We start from the raw sequence: 17947 nt of genomic DNA, 5'->3' as shown, positions 1-17947 counted from the left end.
GAACTCCAGTCTGGGCAACGGACTCCATCTCAAACACAAAACAAAACAAAAAGCTAATTAATTAAAACAAAAAAATTTTAAATATGGCTTGGGTTAGGCTTCTATTAGATAAGGCTATTTAATAAACGTCATTACCAACTGACTACTTCTGCAATGAAAACAGAAACACTGGTTAAAAAAAAAAACAAAAAAAACAAAAAAAATATAGTTATTTCATTTTCCTTAAATGATGATATTTGAAGAAAAGTTGGCTAAATTATTAGAGAAATTAATAGAAAAAGACTTTTTAAAATTCTGAAGAGAACTTTTAATTATTTTCAAGAGTTCTCAATGTTTATGCCCCTGGTTCTTCATCATTTCAAAATATGTGATTTCCTCCTCCCTTAGGTAATATATCACTAGCTCCATATTCAAAGTTATCCACAATGATTAGACTTTTTCCGAGAATATGATTTTCTTGAAGTCAGAAAGGCAGCGTACTTAAAGCAGGTGTGGGTGGTTCTGTGGGAGTAAGAGCTGATATGACCTCACCCAGCAACGCACAGTGAGAAAGCCTAGGGCATGCACAAGCCTTTGAGAAAGAGAAAACCAGGAATAGCAGGAGGCAGACCCTTTCCTACACCTATTGATACTATCACTAGCTATCTACACTTGTCAATAGGTGATACTGTGGGCCTAAAACAGCCGAGGTGCTACCCAGAGCAAACAGAGGCCAACAGGAAAGAACCATGCTTGGTGAGCAAAGCGCCTCTGTGGGCAAGTCCTTGGGAGCCCTCTTGTTTCTTTTTGCTCTCACAGAAACCATGGTTATTCTGTATCAAGAGAGGTCCACCAGCCACACTAATGGAGTATGGATTTCACAAATGTTGGGAGGTCAGGAACTAAAAAGAATCAGCAAAACATTCTATAATGTAAGATGACTGTCCACATACCCATTCACCCACCCACACCTATTCATCCAATTATTGAGCATTTATACACGCCGAGAAGTCAGCAGGGCAGTGGGAATTGAAAGTCAAATCCAAAAGGAAACAGGTGATTTAGATCAATTAAAAGAGGTTAATAACCTATGAAATTTATTATTCCAATAATAGCATTGAGGCAGGAGAATAGGGTCTGGAGGCAGGGAACCTAAGGCTGTTTCACGCCAACTTCCTAGAACTAAATTGAAAGGAAAATCCTAGCTTTCCACACCTAAGTAATAAAAGGACCAGAGGCTACTCCCTTTGCAAACCACCCACCTTTTCTGTGTGGCAGATGGGAAATCGGACAGTCAATTTCCCATCCAATAACAAATCAGAAAATCAGACTGACTGTGGGTCCAGTCTTTGCAACTTTGTAACATCACTCCAGTCTCTGAATGGTTGCTGTCCAAAACCAATCAGACTGATTGCCAGCCAAGTCTTCGTTAGCATAAGAGTATAACTTTGCAACATGTTTGCACAGGAGTGTGACCTTTGTAACTTCACTTCAGCCTCTGGTTGGCTGCTTTCTGCAACCTTATAGGCTGCAACTTCATTTACATGAGGTGAGTATAAAGTAATCAATGGAAAACTTCTAGCGGGTATTTGGAACCAAGAAGATTCTGTATCTGGGCCCTTGAGCCGCTGCTCAGGCTCGCTCCCACACTGTGGAGTACAGTTTCATTTTCTTTCTCTCTCTCTCTTTTTTTTTTTTTATTTGAGACAGAGTTTCGCTCTTGTTGCCTAAGCTGGAGTGCAATGGCTCGATCTCGGCTCACTGCAACCTCCACCTCCTGGGTTCAAGCAATTCTCCTGTCTTTGCCTCCCAAGTAGATGGGATTACAGGCATGCACCACCACACTAGGCTAATTTTGTATTTTTAGTAGAGACGGGGTTTCACGATGTTGGCCAGACTGGTTTCAAACTCCTGACCTCAGGTGATCCACCTGCCTCGGCCTTCCAAAGTGCTGGGATTACAGGCATGAGCCACCACACCTGGCCGCCTATACTTTTGTTTTCAATAAATCCCTGTTTTTGTTCTGTTGTTGCTTCATTGTTTGCTTTGCTGGACATGTTGTCCAATTCTTTGTTCAAAACGCCAAGAACCTGGATAACTTGCAATCACGACCCTCTACCAGTGACAGTATACACCAAAATACAACTTACTTTTAAAGGAATTTAATGGGTAATATTAAACTTATGAAGTTTACCAATGAAAACCAGGAACATGAATACACGTGATCGGACTGGATGAATCGGGAGCTAATTCCTGAAGCAAAGGTAAGTTGCCTTCCCAACTACTTACTCATCTAATCAGATAAAGAAGTTAAATGCTCCTTAATATGGTTTGGATGTGTCCGCTCCAAATCTCTTGCTGAAATGTGATTCTCAACATGGCAGGTGGGGCCTGGTGGGAGGTGTTTGCATCACAGAGGTAGATCTTGGTTGTTTAAAAGAGTGGGGCACCTCCCCGTTCTCTCTCACCCTCATTCCTGCTCTTGCCCTGTGATGCTCCTCCTCCTGCTTTGCCTCCACCATGACTGAAAGCTCCCTGAGGCCTCCCTCCCCAGAAGCTGAGCAGATGCTGGCACCACACTTCCTGTACAGCTGGCAGAACCATGAGCCATTTAAACCCGTTTTCTTGATAAATTATGCAGTCTCAGGTTTTTCTTTATAGCAATATAAGAACAGATGAACGCACTACTTTTCATGGAATCACAGGGGTTCAGCAACAAAAAGAAGTAGACGCCAAGTACCTATACATCTTTAAGTCAGATGCTAGCCAAGGCTACCTGGTAGAATGTGCTAGGAAGCTGTGGGACCAGTGACTGTCCATCTCCCACCTTAAAAGAATAAAAGAGGAAAATTAATTTGAGGAGGTCAAATTCTTAAGCTTAGAATTTAAGGCTGAACTCGGCTTAAGCTACGTGAAAGCGACTTCATGAGAATCACTTATTCATGCGAATTCTTAGAGACAGACCAAGAAGAGAAGCTTGTACTTTGTTGGTTTGGTGAGGCAAGGACTTATTACTATTTCTTGTGGCCAGACATGGATTGTGCAGGAGAAAAGCAGGCGGGGTCATTATGAGGGACCACGCCCAGTGAGAACATTCAGAGTCAACACAGTAGTTGCTCAGGAGACCAAAGGCAACTGGAAAAGACAGGAGGCATTAAGTGTTCTGCAGGTGAGAAGTTCCCCCAAATCCACACGAAAGTATCCCAGGGCTACGGCCAACTTTGGACATCTGCCATGCCCCAAGAGAGTGAATGCCAGGTTGCCTCTGCCCCAGAAAACCTGGTTCTTCCTGCCATGCTCTTCTCATCTTTACCCCATACTGCAAATTCTGAGAGACCCAATATAGCAGCTCTGAAGTAGAAAAGGGTATTGTTGAGGCTCAGAAAATGATACCCCAAAGAGAAGGCCTCAGAAGTAACCTCAGAACTAAGGTCTCTGACCTTCTGCCCTCCTGTCTCTCACCCCTCATTCTCTCCTGAGATGAGTCACAGACATCAGAATTCCTCTCCCGCAAAGACAACTATGAAACCAGAAACAGGACTCTAACCCCTCCCTGCCTTTCTAAGAGCTGCTCATAAAGAAATTCTCTGGCCTACCCTTCTCTACAACAGTAGCAGGTCACAAGACCGTCATCCCAGATAGGTCTTGTCCCATACCTGGGAGGAAGAAATAGTACAAGAGAGGCCAGGAAGATCTGAACATAGGCCTTGCTGGGTTCCTCTCAGGCTACTAGCATTCACTTACATTCTTTGTCCCATCAGTTTTACACGGCTGCCCATTCTTCATTAAACCTAAGCATTAAAATGGACAGCTTTCCTTGTATCTTTGGATCTCTGTTCTGAAGACTCTCATGTCACATAAAACTTTGATTAAATAAATCAGTTATACTTTTCTCTTGTTAACCTGTCTTTTGTTATAGGAGTGTCTGCCATGGACACCCTTATGATGGGGAGGAGTGGGATCACACCCTTTTGCCCCTACAATATAAAGCAAGCAAGAAGAAAGCAACATTCTCCTCTGCACTAGTAAAGGTTTCTCAGTGTGAGGTCAAACTGAGTTTAGAGAGGAGAGGTTTTACCAGTTTTGATATACAATGAACTAGACTTTGAAACACACCCTCCTCTCCCAAATGCAGTATGGCTTGTTTATTACCTGGTAGCAACATTACAGACTGTTAGAATGGTATGTGGTTTTATATATGGGAAGGAAAGAAGCTGAGATAAAGGGTTTAAAAAAAAACAGCTCTAAGAAACTTGCTTCTACGTGGACGGAAAAAAGTGCCACTTGTGCAGTGAACTGGTTACAGAGTAATACCAATATAGGAAGGACACATCCTAGAAGTATTCGGAATGCTTTTTCTTCAGTTACTATCTAGATAAGTCCTGCTCCACAATGAGATACCACCTCACCCCCAATAGGATGGCTATTATTAAAAAACAAAACAAAACAGAAAATAACAAGTGTTAACAAAGATGGCACGAAACTGAAATTATTGTGCACTGCTAATGGGAATGTAAAATGGTGCAGCAACTATGGAGGTTCCTCAAAAAATTAAACATACAATTACCACGTGATCCAGCAATTCCACTTCTGGGCATATGCCCAAAAGAATGGGGTACTCAGATATTTGTACACCCATGCTCATGGAAGCATAATTCACAGCAGCCAAAAGGTAGAAACAACCCAAATGTCCATTGACAGAGGAATGGATAAACAACATGTAGTATATTCACACAATGGAATATGATTCAGCCATAAAAAGGAAAGACATCCTGTCACATGCTATAACCTGGATGAACCTTGAAGACAGTATGCTAAGTGAAATGAGCCAGTCACAAAAGACAAATACTATACGATTTCATTTATAGGCGGTACCCATACCCACAGTACTCAAATCCATAGAAACAGAAAGTGGTTTCTATGCATGGAAACATAGGTTTCTCTCAAACTCAACCCCCTTTTTCTCTACACTGCTTGCACCCTAGTGGAGGATGAAGGCAGTAATAGGACTGTCTTCTACATGAACTCCATCTCCACTTCACCCTTCAATCCCTTAACCCCTCCTCTATGATGAGGACACATTAATATTCTACAATGGCATTTTGATGGACGTTACTGTACTCTGCAAAAAGTTGTAATATCTCCACTGCTGACTGAAAAGCATAGATTCTTCAGGCTCTCATTCACTATCTGGTCCTCCAGCCTAATTTTCCATGTTTAGCTCTCATTACTTCCCTAAATGAATACTTCCCAATTTGCCTGTTGATTCACAAACATGTTTTTCTAAGGTGTATCTCGAATATCATCTGATGCCCTTGGCTAAGGGTTTCCGAAAGATTAACAAAAAATGAAAGAGTGCAACTGACTGGGAGCTCACAGAAGCAAATATACTGAGGATCGTATTAAGCGAAAAATCATCTTTTTATTTACAATTAATTGAGAATCACAGAAACCGCTTTTAAAGAATTTCGGGGTTGGAAAGGCGAGGTGGTGGCAAGGTAGTAAGGGAAGAGAAGCACGACTATCATTAAATTGTGCTGGCATAACGAGTTATCTGTTTGTTTGTTTATTTATGTATTTATTTATTTATTTTTGAGATGGAGTCTTGCTTTGTCGCCCAGGCTGGAGTGCAGGGGTCGAGCCTCTTGAGCAGCTGGGACTGCAGGTGTGCACCACCATCCCCGGTTAATATTTTGTATTTTCAGTAAAGACAGGGTTTCACCATGTTGGCCAGACTGGTCTGGTATCAAACGCCTTACCTCAGGTGATCCACCCACCTCGGCCTCCCAAAGTGCTGGGATTACAGGCTTAAGCCACCACACCTGGCCTGGTATCTGTATTTTATTTTATTTATTATTATTATTTTTTTTGAGATGGAGTCTCACTCTGTCACCCAGGCTGGAGTGCAGTGGCACGATCTCGGCTCACTGCAAGCTCTGCCTCCTGGGTTCACACCATTCTCCTGCCTCAGCCTCCCAAGTAGCTGGGACTACAGGCGCCTGCCACCACGCCCAGCTAACTTTTTGTATTTTTTAGTGGAGATGGGGTTTCACTGTGTTAGCCAGGATGGTCTCGATCTCCTGACCTCGTGATCCACCCACCTCGGCCTCTCAAAGTGCTGGGATTACAGGCGTGAGCCACTCATACCATGTACAAAAATCAATCCCATGAGGATTAAGTAGTTAACTTAGAAAAGCACAATTTAAAAAGGTTTAAAAGAAAATATAGGTATCTTTGTGAGCTTAGGAGTAGAACAGGATTATCTACACAAACGCAAAACACACAAACCATAAAGGAAAATATTGAAAATTCTGACATTAAATCTTGCCTTAAAACTTCACTTGGATAACTTAAAACAATAAAAACAGAAGCTACTTTATCAACACATATGACAAAAAGGAGCCGTAACACAGGAAGAACTTTTATGAGTCAATAAGAAAAAGATAATCCAATTTAAAAAGTGGGCAAAAGTCATGAGCAGATATTTTACAGAAGAGAAAACAAGAGAGCCAATAAATATATATTTTCAATGTTCATTGTCATACTAATCAGGGAAGTATACATTAAAACTATAATGAGATGCCATCTAAACCCACCAGACAGGAAAAACCTAAGTAGTCTGGGAAGGCCAAGGGTTCACCAGGATGTGAAAAAAAATGTTAAGGGCACAGATTCCTTGGTTCAAATTCTGGCACTCCCATTTACTACCAGATGGGAAAGCAATTTAGCCTCTACAAGCTTCTGTTTTCCCAAATACAAAATGAGGGATAACACTAGTACATACTTTATTGGGTTTTGGGGGGTATTCATACATACAAAGTGCTTAGAACAGTCAGTGCCGGGCATAGTTAAGTACAGAATAAGGTTAGCTCATTGTTCTCATTGTGACTATCATCTTCACTACTGAGGGGCACATAAGCTGGTACAGCCACACAGGGAAACCCACCTGGCCTTGCCATGCAGGAATGAGAAAGCACAGGCCCCACAGCATGGCTGTTATACCGGCACATGACCTGCAGAACCTCCTATGTCAAGAGGAAACAGGAAGTAGGGTGTTCATATAAGCATCACTGTGACAACAAAATAAGGAAAATAACACAGATGTCTATTTAGAGGAGAATAAATAATTGGTGGTAATATTAATATGATGTATGGAAGTAGATAAACTGCAGCTATAGGCAGCAACATGGGCCAGGCTCACAAACATCATGCTGGTGGGGAGAAGACAACTCCTGGAGGAACACAGAGAGGATGGGGGCAATTACAAGGTTCAAAAACAAGAGCAGCTCAACAAGATACTGCTCACAGTGTTGGTGTATTCGTAAATATCCCTAAAGAAAAGCAAGGTAGTGATCAATTTAAAACTCATAATGGTGTTCTTCAGGGACACTGGAAAGGAGGATTTAATCAAGGAAGAATGATACAAATAGCACTGATAATGTTTTGGTTTTTTGTTTGTTTGTTTCTTTTTGAGACGGAGTTTCACTCTTGTTGCCCAGGCTGGAGTGCAATGGCGCGATCTCGGCTCACCACAACCCGGGTTCAAGGGATTCTCCCGCCTCAGCCTCCTGAGTAGCTGGGATTACAGGCATGCGCCACCATGCCTGGCTAATTTTGTATTTTTAGTAGAGAAGGGGTTTCTCCACGTTGGTCAGGCTGGTCTCGAACTCCGAACCTCAGGTGATCTGCCTGCTTTGGCCTCCCAAAGGCTAGGATTACAGGCGTGAGCCACAGTGACCAGCCTGTTTTCTTTTTTTTAATCTAGATAGTGGGTAAACAGGTTTTCATTGGGTCATTCTTTAGCTTTTATATAGATATAATAGATATTTTTGGCTGGGTGTGATGGCTCACACCTGTAATCCCAGCACTTTAGGAGGCTGAGGCAGGTGGATGACCTGAGGTCAGGAGTTCGAGACCAGCCTGGCCAACATGGCGAAACCTCATCTCTACTAAAAATAAAAAAATTAGCGAGGCATGGTAGTGCGTGTCTGTAATCCCAGCTACTCCAGAGGCTGAGGCAAGAGAATCGTTTGAACCCGAAAGACAGAGGTTGCAGTGAGCCAAGATCGCACCACTGCACACCAGCCTGGGCAATAGAGGGAGGCTGTGTCTCAAAATAATAATAATACATATTATTTTATATTAAATGAGGTTTAATAATAAAATTTAATGATACAAGTTAATGATAAATAGTAATATTTAATACTATTTAAGAATATAAAGTTTATATGTATGCTCAAAAATCCAGAGAAAAAAGAATTGTAGTTATTACTTTAAAGTACCTACAGTAATCAATTTCAAGTGATTACTGTAAAATCACTTGAAAAATGCCTTTGGTAATATTCATCCCTTATTTCTCAGAATAAACAATTGCAAAGAGATACACAAACACTTAAAATTGCATTTCGTAGCTATCTGCTTGGAGGTGTTAAGCTGGAACTCTTGGAGCAATGCAGCCCAGGAAGCAAGCGGAGAGAGAAAAGGGGGAGTCAGGAATAGAATTTGGAGGTTTGCCCATGCTAACGGTGGTCAGAAGAGAAATCAGCAGATGACTGTAAAGCCACCAGTTCTTTCCCCTGTCACGCTTGCAGATCCCTTCTGCACACAGTGCCCTCATCCCCACAGCTGCTGAGACTTCTCACCTCCGAATCCCTAACATCTGCTGACTTCTCTCTTTGCCTCCAATCTTCACCTCATGCTTCTTCAAGCCACTCTCCACAAAGCAGCCAAAAACCAAAAAAACCTCGTAAGCTACAATTCTGTTCAATCATCACTTCCTTACTGAAAGCTCTTCCACGGGTCCCTACTGACCTAGGGATAAAGTAGAGCCTCTCCTATGTCCTTAATAAGGCTCGTGTGACTCGGTTCCTACCCACCTTGCTGGGGCACACCACTCCTCAGCTCATTCTCTGACTACAAAGGTTTAAAGCAGAGGGTGTCCAAATGTGGCCCAGACCAGCAGCATTACCTGGCGGCTTGCCAGAAATGCAGACCTAGCCCAGACCTGCTAAATCAGAGTAAGCTATGGGTGGGTCCAACAACTTGAGTTTCCACAAGGCTGCTAGTTGATTCTGAAGCATATTAAAGTTTAAGCATCTCTGGTTTAAAGCGTGAATGACAGGTAATTATAATTTGAAGAAGAATGTGATAGGAAAAATCTCAAAGTACTATAGCATAGTGGGGGAAAGCACACATGACTGCTACGGACAAAGTTTTTGCTCTGCTTCTTCCTAGCTTTGTGATGCCCAGGAAGTTACATAGCTTGCCTCAGCATCCTGCAATGCTTGATGGCAAGAATCCCACCTACAGCAAGACTGCTCGGATTTAAATCATGGATCTAGGCTGAGGGTGTGTGGGGGGGGTGGGGGTGGGCGTGGGGGGGTAGGGGGGGTCAGGGAGGAGGCGGGGTTGCTTGAGCCCAGGAGTTCCAAACCAGCCTGGGCAACATAGTGAGGCCTCATCTCTACAAAATAAACAAAATTAGCTGGGTGTGGTGGCAGGCACACCTGTAGTCCCAGCTACCTGGGGGGCTGAGGTGGGAGGATCGCTGGAGCCTGGGAGGTCAAAGCTGCGGTGAGCCCAGATTGTGCCACTGCACTCTAGCCTAGGTGACAGAGCGAGATCCTGTCTCATTTAAAAAGAAAAAAAAAATCATGGCTTTACCTCTTACTAGCTGGTGACCTTGAGTAAGTCACTTACTTTTCTCTGAGCCTCAGTTGTCTCATTTATAAAACTATAAATAGCACCTACTTCATACAATTGTGAAGATCAAAGAAGTTCATATCTGTACTATGCTTAAAACTACACCTGATAACACAGTAAGCACTGTGTGTTATTTATTATTACTACAATTGTTATTATCTTCATAGGGGCCACATTACATTTTTGGAAAGAGTCGATATAATGCTAATGCCTACAGAAAGTAAATAAAATCCATCCCCTTTCACAAGGAAAAACTCTCCTTACCTTTTTTTTTTTTTAGGTAAACGACTGTTTTTCCTAGTACACCATTTACCTCTCTGAGTTTATTTCCTTCCAATTAGAGAGTACTTAACTTGATGCAACGACCTCTTCCTAAGAGTTAAGGGATCTCTCTTTAAGGGGTCACTTATTTCAGACACATTAATTCTTTTAGTAGCAAAGTACTTACAGGATTAAAAAGGGATTTACCGAACATGATCCCTACACTAGGGAAAATATTTTTGATTATTCTACGTATGTATCCATATTAATCTAGCTATAAATTCTACATGTAAAAGTGCCATCAAGACAACTATCTGCACACTCACTGAAAAGGATGATGAAAGTAACACAATACAAAAAATTTGCATAATAGGAGTTTGTACCTCTTTCTTCTGACTACTGAGAGTTAACACTATGTCCCTCTGACAAACACTTGAGCCATAACATATTCGATGCACTGTACAGTCTATCGAACATAAACCAGTATAACAAAACCACAGTTTTTTGTTTGTTTGTTTTGTTTGTTTGTTTTGGAGACAGAGTCTTGTTCTGTTGCCCAGGCTGCAGTGCAATGGCGTGATCCTGGCTCACTGCAACCTCTGCTTCCCAGATTCAAGTGATTCTCCTGCCCTGGCCTCCCAGGTAGCTAGGAATACAGGCGCCCGCCACCACACCCGGCTAATTTTTGTATTTGTAGTGGAGACAGGGTTTCACCGTCTTTGGCCAGGCTGGTCTGGAACGCTTCACCTCAGGTGATCCGCCTGCCTTGGCCTCCCAAAGTGCTGGGATTACAGGCGTGAGCCACCGTGCCCAGACACCACAGTTTTTAAAGACATAATAATACATGGATCTAAGTAATGTGAAATTATGTAGTGATTTTTTTTTCAAGAGTCTTAAAATATTTCAACTCATAATTTATACTGATATAATATTATATAAAGTTATATAATATGAGTTAAGTTATAAAATATGAGAAAAGACAGGAGTTAGAAAATTTAAAAAATGAGAAAAAATATACTGGGACAAGTCACAAAACCAAAGTCAAAATATAGGGCTCATTACCAAGAGTTCAAGGTTACTTGGAACCATAGAGATAATATATCAATTGAAACTGACTTAGAAATCAGTTCAGTCATCACATATTTTTTGTGGATTCTGATGTCCACTATCCCGGTCTCTCATAGAGGTAGATAAGAATCAGGTATGGAGTAAGTAGTCTTAATCTGTGATTATCCTGACTTCTCAAGGTTTTTAAAACCAGTTTCCTGTGTAAAATCAAGTTAAGATGATTTTCATAAAAAAGAACAAAGAATGAGCATTTAATGCTATGGGTGGGGCTAGATTTTTATTAGCCTGTGATAGCCACATGTTCCATGATTTTTTTTTTTTTCCCCTAAAACGCTAAACCTCAAATATGAGGCAAGGTGAAGAATTTTGGCAGAATCTCTTTGCATAACTTTCTACTTTAAGATGGAAGTCACAGGTTACAAAAAACGTTCTATCGACTCTGGGTTCCAAGGCATCTCCTCAAGGCAGGACATTTTATACTGAGGTGAAAAGAAAGATTAATAAGTTAAGATTACTAAATTTTTAAAGGACATCAGTGAGCTGTGGAAAGTCAACCTGAATAAAACAAGTTTTGCTAGCCTAACACTACGTAATTTCAACTGCACAGAAAAGAAAGGTAACAAAGTAAGTTGTATTTTACAACTAAAAACCCACAGAGGAAAAAAAAAAAAACAGCTAATCTAGCAGTTTTAGAAAAGCCTGCAGAATTCCTTGTTTACAACAAAGTACAATACATGAACCTTCTTGGATTGTCTGAAAAAAGAAAACATTAAATGCTCAGGTTAAAACTTAAGATCCTCTAAAATAAAAAAAGAAAAAGTTTTCAACCGTAAAAAGTATAAGGTGAATAAAATACAGCTTTTCCCTCCTATAGCTCTAAGTATTAGCCACACAGGTGCTGACAAGGATTCTGGACTTGAGGAGGCCCTCTAAGGAAATCCTTACAACACTCACCTGGACAGTCCTCTGAGTGCCATCAACGCTGACAGACAATAAGGGTGAAGCCAGGTTCCACGTGCTGGTCACATTTAGTTTCGACCCATCAACTTCCACCTGTTGTGACACCAAATAAGACCATTACCATGAAGAAAGACAGAAAACTGATCTCAAGTTCATTGCTGCATACAAAGCAGCAGCCATTTTAAACAGATGGCTCCCAAACAACCTGTCATGTTTACTGCTCCAGCCAAGAAAGACAGGGTCCAACAACAGCGTCTTCCCAGTCATCTCTGGGGAGAGGTGAAGGACCTGTGAACAGCTGCCTCCGGGTACTGAGGCTTCAAGTGATTTCCGTAAGTAACAAACAGCCTTCTAACTCGAAACCTATCTGGACATGCTACATTTACTGCAATTAGACAAGTAATGCATATAAATTCCAGTGACATCTTGCAACCCACACAACAGGGCTTGCATATAATATCCTCTCCAAGGACCAAGGAAGAACTTTTTCTGTGTTAATTTTAATGAAGGACTATGCATTGTTATCTTAATTAAACAGAAGCTTTAATTAGACAAAATTCTTTGGTGTTGAATATCAAAAGTCCATTCAAACTTTGCAAAGTTCTGTCATATTTCTGTCAATCATAAATGACTGATTTCATCCAGTCATCCTTCATGAATATGCAAAAAAAGACCCATAATCTTTCAAAACAGGGATACTCGTAAAAGAAAAAAAATAATTTCCAAATAAATATAAAAGTAATGGAAATTTAAAAATCATAGCTAATTTAAAATGAAAGTACTATTGGTTTTCTTCCTTTCACTCACTGATGCTTATTCCCTAACTCTTTAATATGAGAGGCTTACAGATGACATTATTATTATATGGTAGACAACCTAACAAGGTGATACTTAATCTTGCTCAAGTTTCCAAATAAACCTGCAGCAGAACTATGATATATGATCCCTAACAATTCCCCCACTATCACTTATTTCTCTTAAAAGATACTCATTAAAATCAGATTATCAGAGACCTCACTATTTCCTCTTCTGCTGGACCCTTGGGGATAGGGCGGGGGTGGCAGTGGACAAAGACTGCTGAAAACATTCTGACAAGTATCAGGTGCCCTAAAAAATATCCAGGCAAGAGATCTGCTTCTGGGACACAGTGTAGGGGAGGCTGCAGGCTTGCAGTGAAGCCCAGGGCTCAGTTTTGTGGCATTCTGAATATGGCGTGGCAGCAACAGTGCAGCATGGCTGGAGGGAGGGGCTGGGCAAATAACCCAAGTACATCGTGATAGGAATCCAGAAGTTCTGACCAGTGAAGGTCTGGGTCAGGATGAAGACCACACAGTATGGGGAACTCCATGATGACTGCAGGCAAATACAGTTGATCCTTGGAATCCATGGGAGACGGGTTCCAGGAGCACCACCCCCGCCCCGCCCTGCAGATACCAAAATCCGGGGATGTTCAAGTCCCTGATATAAAATGGTGTAGTATTTGCATCTAACCCAGGCACATTCTTCCATATATTGAATCACCTCTAGATTACCTATAATACCTTTGAATTATAATACCTAATACAATGTAAATGCTATCTAAATAGTTGTTATCCTCTATCATTTAGGGAATAAAGATGGGGGGGGGGGGGAAGGCAGTACCTATTCAGTACAGATCCAAATCTTTTCCTCCCCGCTCCCCCAAATATCTGCAGTTGGTTGGATCCACAGATGCAGAGCCCATGGGCCGACTGTAGTAGGTCTAAGGACAGGAGAAGCCTCCTCAAGGCTTTCAAAGCCTCAACAGCGAGAGATGTTACTCAGTGGTTACCCACCCAGGCCCTCGCAGCAAAGCCTCAGGAAGACTGCGTGTGAGTCTACGTTCTCCCCATGCCAGCGCCGCGAGGCAGATCTAAGCATCATTCCCAAAGGCCTCTCTCACTGCTCCCAGACCTCACCTCAGCAGAAGCTGGGGATAGAAGAAAACTGAAACACATTACCCCAAAGAGACTGTTTAAACCAACAGAGGCCAAGATCCTGTTTACTCACAAATTTTTCTTCCCACCACCCACTACTAAAGGTAGAGGGCCTCTGACAAAGATGACAGGTGATAGAAAATACACTACATTTCATCATCTACACAATGAGTCATGAGTAGAAATTTGCAACTTCCCTACACAACTGAAACAAGGAAGCTATCATGACTCCAAACCATAAACTGAAACCTATCTGCCAGTACTAAGCGGGGCAAGGGATGTGTGGAAAGCCATCACAGGCCTTCTCAGGCTTCCAGCAATACACAGATGCATAATCCCGAATAAGAGATACAGTGATTCTAATGATGCTAGCATCCAAGGAGGGAATCTAGATGGAAGTATAGGCCAAAGGAGAAGTAGAGAATGTCTCTTTGAACCACGGGTTAATACCAGAGAAAGGTGGGCTGGCTGAACCGAAGAATCCTTGTTACCATGCCAGATCCACTGTGTACATGCAACTCTTCAGTCAAGGGTGACTGAAGGGGCAGATGTGGAGTGGAGGTGGCATTTCGTGATAGACTCTGACACGAAGAACCAGCCTACCCTTTCAAACTAAATAACAGATTTGGTGAGAAATGACTAAGTAACGTGTCCAAAAAAAAGGCTGTAGCCTGCTTCACCTACCCTCCCGCCCTATTTCAACATAAACAACACTCAGAAAACAACCAATACCCGATGTCTGCATACAATTTGGAAAAAAAAAAAAAACTCAGAGAAAAAGGTAAATTAGTAGCATATAACACAAGAACTACTCAAAGAAACACAGGAAGAGTTCAGATAAATAGTTCTCCAAAGTCTCAAAGGCAACCATAGGAAACGTGACCCCTCTTAAAAAAATAAAAATAAAAAAAGAGCTCAAAGAAGAAAAACAAAGGTTCAAAGAAGAGATTATACAACAACAGAAGGAAATGAAAGTCAAGCTGATAGAACTCAGAAAAAAATGGAGAGAAAAATAACATTATTGAGATAAAAGCCACATTAAGAAGCAACCAAAAATAGAATAAATGTGACTAAAAAGAAAGATAAGGACTGAAGAAATCATATAAAATGAAATAGATAAGACTAACAATATAAAACCAATTTACTGAGAAGACAACAGATATGGAGGAGGAAGGGGGTTAGAAAGAATATGTAACCGTCCAAAGAGGCTCACAAAGCAAAAAAAAACAAATGTACATTCAAAGATACATAACAGGATAAAACTTGTCAAAATAAGTAAAACCTGGAATTTGTGGATTGATTATGTTTATAGAACTTTAAGGCTAGAGAAAGAATTATGGCCAGGCATGGTGGCTCACGCCTGTAAGCCCAGCACTTTGGGAGGCCCAGGCAGGAGGACTGCTTGAAGCCAGGAGTTTGAAACCAGCCTGGGCAACAAAGTGAGACCCCATCTCTACAAAAAAAATTTTTTTTACTTAGCCAGGCATGATGGCCAGTGCCCGTAGTCTCAGCTACTCAGGAGTCTGAGGCAGGGGAGATTGCTTGAGCCCAGGCCTTCCAAGCTACACTGAACCATGATTTTGCCACTGCACTCCAGGCTGGACGACAGAGCAAAATGCTGTCGAAAGAAAGAAAAGAAAAGAAAAGAAAAGAAAAGAAAAGAAAGAAAGAAAGAAAGAAAGAAAGAAAGAAAGAAAGAAAGAAAGAAAAGAGAAGAGAAAAGGAAAAGAAAGAAAAGAAAAGAATAAAAAGAAAGTATGGAGGTATTAAGTTAGAAATAAAAAATCATGGGCTGGGCGCGGTGGCTCACGCCTGTAATCCCAGCACTTTGGGAGGCCGAGGCGGGCGGATCACCTAAGGTCAGGAGATTGAGACCAGCCTGACCAACATGGTGAAATCTCGTCTCAACTAAAAAGACAAAAATTAGCCGGGCATGGTAGTGGGTGCCTGTAGTCCCAGCTACTCGGGAGGCTGAGGCAGGAGAATCGCTTGAACCTGGGAGGCAGAGGTTGCAGTGAGCTGAGATCGCGCCACCACACTCCAGCCTGCACGACAGAGCGGGACTCCATCTCAAAAAAAATAAAAAATAAAAAATAAGAAATCATGTACAAGAAAGGAAAAAAACTCAGGTCAGTCTAATTTCTCAAAAGCAACACAGATACAGAAGACCACACAGCAATATAGTCTAAGTACTAAAAAAAAGGAAATGTTGTCCCCCAATTTTACACCCAGCAAAGATTTCCTTAAAGTATATCAAATAAATACATATTCTGTAGAATGTAAAAACTTAGTGCCCCTTCTTTAAAAAAATGAGTCATCTCTATACATATTGATTTGAAACCATTTTCAAGAAAATACAGAATAGTGTATACAGTGTGCTATCATTTTTTAAGAAAAAAATAACTACACATTTGTGTTTTTAAATGCAAAGAGTATCTCTGGACAAATGCTTAAGAGCGACAGAATAGCCGAGGAACAGGTATGAAAGGGAGGGCTTGTTTTTCCCCACAAATCCATTTGGACTTTTTGAACTTTGTACCATATATACATACAGTACATTAATTTTTTTTTTTTTAAGCCTCACTCTGTGGACCAGGCTGCAGCACAGTCTCGCAATCTCAGCTCACTGCAACCTCCGTCCACCTCCTGGGTTCAAGCGATTCTCCTGTCTCAGCCTCCTGAGTAGCTGGAATTACAGGCGCCTGCCACCAGGCCCGGCTAATTTTTGCATTGTTAGTAGAGACGGTGTTTCACCATGTTGGCCAGGCTGGTCGCAAACTCCTGACCTCAGATGATTGGCCCGCCACGGCCTCCCAAAGTACTGGGATTACAGGCATGAGCCACTACATCCACTCTAAAGTTTTTTTTTCAAGTGAAGTGTGCTCATTTTCTCTGTCATTACAATATGCAATCAACAACCACTTCAGACCTTTCACTAGTAGGCACACAATAAATCGTAGCTGTTTTTTTTAAACTGCATTTGAGTTAACAGGTGGATACTAATTTCTATTTCTCTGGTTGTAGATTTACAGACTTCAACTACAACACCAAATTTTACAATGTGTTTCAGATAATCTCTCTTCCTCATCTGAAAGAGACCTGAACTAACAAGGTCAAATATCTCTGCTACATCTATAATTCTGTGGTTACAAAGCCCTTTTATTTCAGATGTATTTAGATGGTTAATGTCTTTGTTTTTTTGAGATAGGGCCTCACTCCGTCACCCAGGCTGGAGTGCAGTGGCATGATCATGGCTCACTGAGCCTTGACCTCCCAGGCTCAAGTGATCCTCCCACCTCAGCCTCCCGTGTAGCTGGGACTACAGGCACGAGCTACCACCTCCAGATTTATATATTTATTAATTTATTTTGGAGAGACAGGTTCTCACTATGTTGCCAGGGCTGGTCCCGAATTCCTGGGCTCAAGCAGTCCTCCCACCTTGGTCTCCCAAAGTGCTGAGATTACAGACGTGAGCCACCATATCTGACCTCAGACATTTAATTTCTAATATGGCTATTTCCAATATTATAAAGTGAGTGTTTTGCTCACATACCTCTGTGTGAGGTTAGAACTTTTTGACATTTTGCCTTTAATTGACAATAAAAGCTAACAAATTAAATCAAATTCAGTGTGGGGATAAAAAGAAAAATAAGCCAAAAGTGAAGTGATAAATGACATAATATCCTGAGGCACAAGTAAAATCTGCTCCTTTCAAGGCAGACAATATTATCAAAATGTCTTAGCACTGTGAAAACACTGGAGTATTTTAAATTATGCAAAAAACTCTGTATTTCATAAAGTATCCAAAGACACAACGCTAGAGGTGTTTAGCAGCCATGCTAATGTAAACAAAGATTTTATAATTTGCCCTGAAATTGACCAAGGACTCAAGTGCACCAAACTTACATTAATTATAACCCTGCCCCCTACTCTCAGCAGATGACTTCTTCTCTTTACCAAAATCGAAGCCATAGGCCCAAGTCCTTATTTTCTTGCCTAACCAGCCATGCTCTTTCCTTCAC

At 41.4% G+C, this 17947-nt stretch overlaps 1 protein-coding gene across 2 annotated transcripts in view; it reads right to left on the bottom strand.

Moving 5' to 3' along the window:
- PCCA (propionyl-CoA carboxylase subunit alpha) overlaps positions 1–17947 on the bottom strand; it is a 446563-nt gene that overhangs the window by 95509 nt on the left and 333107 nt on the right. For both annotated transcript variants that reach the window (XM_001149000.7, XM_063792625.1), the window contains exon 20: positions 11965–12063. In XM_001149000.7, coding sequence (XP_001149000.5) covers positions 11965–12063 — 99 coding nt within the window. The remainder of the gene's footprint in view (positions 1–11964; positions 12064–17947) is intronic.

The sequence above is a fragment of the Pan troglodytes genome, chromosome 14 (assembly GCF_028858775.2).
Source record: "Pan troglodytes isolate AG18354 chromosome 14, NHGRI_mPanTro3-v2.0_pri, whole genome shotgun sequence".
NCBI classification, from domain to species: domain Eukaryota; kingdom Metazoa; phylum Chordata; class Mammalia; order Primates; family Hominidae; genus Pan; species Pan troglodytes.
Note: the sequence above shows the minus strand (reverse complement) of the source record. Positions and strands in the feature narration are given on the sequence as shown.